The sequence below is a fragment of the Epinephelus moara genome, chromosome 13, assembly GCF_006386435.1.
Source record: "Epinephelus moara isolate mb chromosome 13, YSFRI_EMoa_1.0, whole genome shotgun sequence".
Classification (NCBI taxonomy): Eukaryota; Metazoa; Chordata; class Actinopteri; order Perciformes; family Serranidae; genus Epinephelus; species Epinephelus moara.
In genome coordinates, this window is record NC_065518.1 from 958,275 (window position 1) to 964,027 (window position 5,753).

Below are 5,753 nucleotides of genomic sequence, written 5' to 3' on the forward strand. Positions count from 1 at the left end.
CTAACACAGATTTAGACAGATTTGTGAACAATATTTGTGAGAAATGGTCTTTTGTGTGTATAGAAAATGTTTTAGATCTTTGAGTTCAGCTCATGAAAAATGTGAGCAAAAACAAAAGTGTAACCATTATATTTTTGTTCAGTATATTTCTGTGAAAAACATCATAATTTAATCCAAATGTGACAGTCCAAGTAAATAAAAACAGAATTTGTGTGTTACTGACCTGGTCTCCAGCTCCGATGTCACTCTCGTGTCGATCAATATGGACTCCCTGTGCGATGTCAGGGGACTGCTGCTCGAGGGCCACCAACAAGTTACAGGTCTTATAGTCAAAGCCTGGACACACAGAGACAGGGACACGTCCATGAATTCAAACTACATGTTGGAGGAAGAGGTGCAGACAGCCAAGACTAAACATCTGGCTCCACTCACCTTTGTCTGAGTTGTCGTATCCGATGTCTCGGATTGTGTCTCTCACCACCTTCTGGTAGTCCACGTTGGCTCGAGACGTGATCTCACCACAGAGCAGCACCATGCCGGTCTTACACACCGTCTCTGTGTAAACACACACCCATAGAGGACATTGCGCTGCGTATTCGTCTTCATGCCATAAAGTGTGCAAGTTTTGATTTTCTCTGCAACTCTAAAGTTTAAACACATTCCCTCTGATGACTTCATAATGAATTTTAAATTATGTCAGACTGAAGCGATCTGAAGTTTACCGAGAAACCCAGTTTTTATCTGTTTTCATGATTTCATACATCAGAAAAATAACTGCTTAAAGTAGTGTTATTTTCGAGCCTAGGGGGCTCAAAGTTTTGATGAAGCTTGCTATGAATATTTTAAAAAGGCAAAAATAAGTAAATAAATATACAAACATTCTGCATTTTTTTCTTGCATTCACAGTGGGCACTGTTTCCCTGCCATACATGCCATCTTCTCAGCTCATTCAGTAGTTTTCCACTCTCCCTGCCTCTCCACTTCCCCTACCTGCCAGCCTATCACCTGTCCACACATCTCCCACTCCTGCAGTCCACCACACCCACCTCATCAAGCCAACTGCTCCCACCTGTGGATCATTACCTCCTGTCACTAGAAAGACTCTCCTTGCCAGACTCTTCTTTATCATTTATGTAAGACTTTCCAGCGTTTGTTCCCGGAGTGCTACATCATTGCCAACCTCGCCTGCTCCTGACTCTCCTGCTTCATCTGTTCCCCGGTGAACCACTCAGCCTTCTGTCCCCGACCAAGAGCTCTTCTTCCACGTTCCTGGTTTCTGTTCACCTGTTCCCTGTGGCTGCTGTGGAATTTGAGGCAAAGCCCAACGTCAGGCCATCAAAGCCCTCTCTGGTGCAGCTGAACAGTCAAACCGGTGGCTATGGATCAAGAGGAAAGACACCACTTGGGCCCTGAAATACCACGAACAACAGCAGGGTTCAAAGGAGTAAAAGTGTTGCAGATGAGCCCTCTGGAGGCCCCAGGATGGCTCTGACTTTCACCTGCAATCGCAAGTGGGTGCAACAACAATCGACCAGTTAAACTTCACCTGGATTGAAGTCAGGTCAGTTTTTCTCCTGTTAGCTTCTTCTCTCTTCCCTCATCGTAATAAGGGAGTAAGGGGGAGGGAGGGTGTACGGCCAGTCTGGCAGGGGGGAGTTCAGTCCACACAGAGGTCTCTCCTTGGCTCTGCCTTCCCGATGCTCCTTCTTACTTTTCTATCCACCTTTGCTGTTTCCTACTTTTCTGTCCATCTAACTTTAACCCTTTGGCTCCCACTCTTAAAGCCCCCAGACGGCACTATCACTCCCACTCACAGTCTCAAGTATGTGCATGAAGGGATTGTAACATCCAGTCCTAAACTGAACTGTCCTCGTGTTGTTGCAACAACCAAATGAAGGCTTATTTTATCTGATCTTAAACTGTCGGCTGCAGAAATAATTTCACATACGTTCATGTCACTTTGTTAAACTTTCTTCTGCTTGTAAAAAATCTGTTGTTAACTATAATCCTGTGCTGTGGAAATATTGTAAATGCTCTGCTTCCCTCTGCTGGAGAGAAACACATTGTCACTCACCACAGGCCACTTTAGCATCCGGGTCCTGCATCAGGTGAGCGTCCAGCACAGCATCACTGATCTGGTCACATATCTTATCTGGAAAACAGCAGATTGAAGTACATTAATATGTTTCAATATGTGTGCCACTTTGTTTCCTCCCATGACCTTTGGCTGCAGATTCCTCATCTGGGCAGAGCCTGAAAATATCAGATGTCAGAGGACGACACTCGTATCAGGAGCTGCAGCTCTATGAATAACCTCAGCTGGTCAATGTGACATGATACACTGTAACTCCATCAGGTCATCAAAGCATCGCCACGCTCACATCCACTACTGTACTCAGACACATGACACAAATTTTTTACTGCACCACACGAATCTGACAACTGAAGTTACTGTAGACTTTATTTTAACAAGACGTGAGACTCGTATTTTAACTGGGACAAATCACAAGTCACATATCCCCCCCAATTCTGGCCTCCGTCCTTCGGTTGCCAGTCACCTTGAACTGATTTCAAGATTCTTTTATTAAATTTAGTTAAATCAAATTAATCATTTTATTTTATGTTTTTTGAACTTGTACTTCAGTGGGCTGCGTTATCTCAAGTATTGTGCTTTACTTCAAATCCTGTATGAAAACTAAACAAAAAGAAGGTGCAGGTGAGTCTGTCCACCTGTCTGTCTGTCTGTGTGAATCTACAGGTGTGTTTGCTGAGGCCTCAGTGGGTCCTTTAACGCACCACCCCGCGAGCATGCTCAGTGACCCAAATCAAACGCACCTATGATGACGCGTGAACTACACGTGCACGCTGCGTATAGCAACGACCCAAAATGCTAATGAGCTCACAGTGGAGTCTCCAGCGGATGCCTCTGTGTTTGGACCTTTTCCTTCATGTTGTTTCCTTAAATGTTTTACTGGGACCAGAGAGACCGAGTGCACTGGCGATATATCGCACTGGGAATGAAGCAGTTGAACTCGGAGCAGACTGTGGAGGACTGCAAGGTGCACAAGAGTCGCATAAGGACGTCACACAGGTGAGTTGTAGTTATGTGCATGTGTTGTATTATGTTGTGTGTAAACACTGTGCAGCTCTGTGTTTGCTTTAACATGTGTCTGTGGCTGCAGCTGCAGTAATCTGATAAGATGAAAAATAATAGAAGATCATGGGGGGGGGGGGGGGGGGGGGATACTGCATAGTATCGCGATGTTTTTGAGTGGCATCATCATATCTTCACACAGACATCAAGTATCATTGTTTCTATCATACATCTGTGATATGACAAATACAAATTAAACTTTTGCTGCAGTAACGATGACTCAAGTGACATGTACAGACCAACTACTTTATGTTGTTGATGCTGACAAAGTTTTCCTCCAGGGACATAATTGACAGTTTAAAAAAAAAGGAATGTATTGCAATATGTTTTATCGCAATACACAGCATAACGCAACAGGCTTAAAAATGCAGTAATATTGTATCGTATCGTGATAATATTGTACTGTGGGGCCTCTGGTGATTCCCACCCTCACTGATATTGATACGTCTCTGTTGTTGTTGCCTTGGTGATGTTTATTGTGCTTTTTATGTGCCACATTATACAGTTTGTTTTTTGCTGTGTGCATCACTCTGTTGGGTTTATTTTTTTGGTCATTTTTGTTTAACTGTGAGTTTGTTCTGGTTGATTCTTGTGAGGCTTCACTGAGGAAGCTGGTTGATATCAGTTGTATTAACAGGCTGCAAAGTGCATCTGTAGAAATGAACATATTGTTGGTCTGGACATGAGGGCGCATGTTGCCGATATTGTTCCAATCCTGGCAATAACAATAATTTGCTGTCTCTGTGATATGGCGGTGCATCTTGTCTTCTGCTCAGAGGGTAAGGAGCTCCTGGACCTCCATTGTTTTCTCAATTTGCAGACTCTTCTTCTTCTTCTTCTTCTTCTTCTTCTTCTTCTTCTTCTTCTTCTTCTTCTTCTTCTTCTTCTTCTTCGTTAACTGCTAACAGATACTTTCTAAATCTACAGTGGGTCACACACACACAATGCATTGTCACACCTGTGCCACTTATGATCCCATCCTACTGGCTGTCCCATTTATGCGGACAGTTTCAACGCTATAACTACCTCTGATGCTGTTTTTAAAGGCAAGACCACTCTGCCCAACATCGGGGCTGTTGCTGATGTTGCAATACTGTATAACAACATTACAACAGTGCTCCTGTTGTTTAAACTAACATTCCACCTCGTCATAGGTCCAAGCAAAAAAACAAAAAGCAAAACTGAAATGTGTAATTTGTGGTAGATTTTATTTAGTGGAACTATTAAAATTGTAACAGACTTGACAGCTGTTGTTGTTCACAAAGTAAAGAAATGAGAGATCATTTTAGTTTTTACTGAATATTTGAAGGCAAACTGTTCGGTGACATAAAAAACTAAATCAACTATTTTGTTGCAATTCTATGTAAATAAATAAAATTTATTACTAATTTATCACAAAAATACCCTGAAATATGGTGATATTACTTTAGGGCCACATGGCCCACCCCTGCAGCTCACATGCTCTCTTCGTACTAACTGTGGAGACAGCAGCAGCAGCTGCAAGTTCCTTATGAACAACTGAGAAAATGTGAATGACTCAACAGTTGATTTAACTCAATATCCCGCGTTTATTGAACATGTTTTCACAAGTACAGTAAACTTAAATCAGTTTATTTTACATTTTCAAACTCATGAGACGACTGAACTTGTTAATCAAGTTTTTTGTGTTTGGTGAACTGGAGTTTGTAAAGCAGCAGGGCAACGTTAAAAATGATCCACAGTGAATGCTTTTGAATTAAAAACTTAGATGTCACGTGCAACTGCAGCTCTTTGTTCATGCACTAAAGCATGTTGACAGTCTAAGTTTACACCTTCATAGTCAGGATCCATGCTCTAAGTACAAATGAATCCTGATCACACTGAGTCAGAGGTGTGCAGCTCTGCAAACTGCTTTCTTTCTGGTACAGTGCCTCCATGCAGCGCTCAGGATTCTGCACATTCCTCAAAGTCATCAATGATCACTGAAACAAAAGTGTTGAACACATGATAACCACCACTGCTCCTCACTCAGCAGCAGCATGGAGAGGGGGTCCTGTACTCACCGGGGTGTCCCTCTCCCACAGACTCAGAGGTAAACATGAAGGAGCCGTCATGAGGAGCATGGTCGTACATCCCGTCCACTGTCCCATTCATTTTGTCCCTTTGCAGATGAGCCTGATGTTCTGTCGACTGGATAGAGATGACAGAGATGGAAGAAGTGATGGCAGCGGAGCACAGAGGCTCTTCACGTGTTTCTTATCAATACAGGAGAACAAAAAACGGACAGATTGTGCGGCTGCAGTCTAACAGTCCCGGGGCAGAGCGGCCCATAACTCTGCACTATATAAAGCAAAGACAACACACACACATGGGGGGAGGGTGCCATGTGAACCAGTGGGTGAGACCATTCAGAGGCGAGGGAGGGGACGTGGGATTCCTTTCTCCTCTTGTTCTTGGAGATACTTTTTTCTTTAACTCCTCACGTGCCGAACGTTCCCACTCGGACAGAGAGTGAACTCGTCAAACTCGGATCCGTCTGATGGGCGGACTCTTGAATCAGAGAGTTTATCTAATCTGAGTTTTACTTTGAAGTTCCTCCACAGATTCATTCATGCCTGCT

At 43.3% G+C, this 5,753-nt stretch overlaps 1 protein-coding gene across 1 annotated transcript in view; it reads right to left on the reverse strand.

Annotated features, from left to right (window-relative positions):
• LOC126399465 (S-adenosylmethionine synthase-like) overlaps positions 1-5,486 on the reverse strand; it is a 15,621-nt gene extending 10,135 nt beyond the window's left edge. Inside the window, exons 1-4 of the mRNA XM_050059468.1 lie at positions 5,197-5,486; positions 2,075-2,152; positions 433-555; positions 224-336 (exon numbers count right to left, since the gene is read on the reverse strand). Coding sequence (XP_049915425.1) covers positions 224-336; positions 433-555; positions 2,075-2,152; positions 5,197-5,287 — 405 coding nt within the window. The 5' untranslated portion in view covers positions 5,288-5,486. The remainder of the gene's footprint in view (positions 1-223; positions 337-432; positions 556-2,074; positions 2,153-5,196) is intronic.
• Between the last annotated feature and the right edge of the window lie 267 nt (positions 5,487-5,753).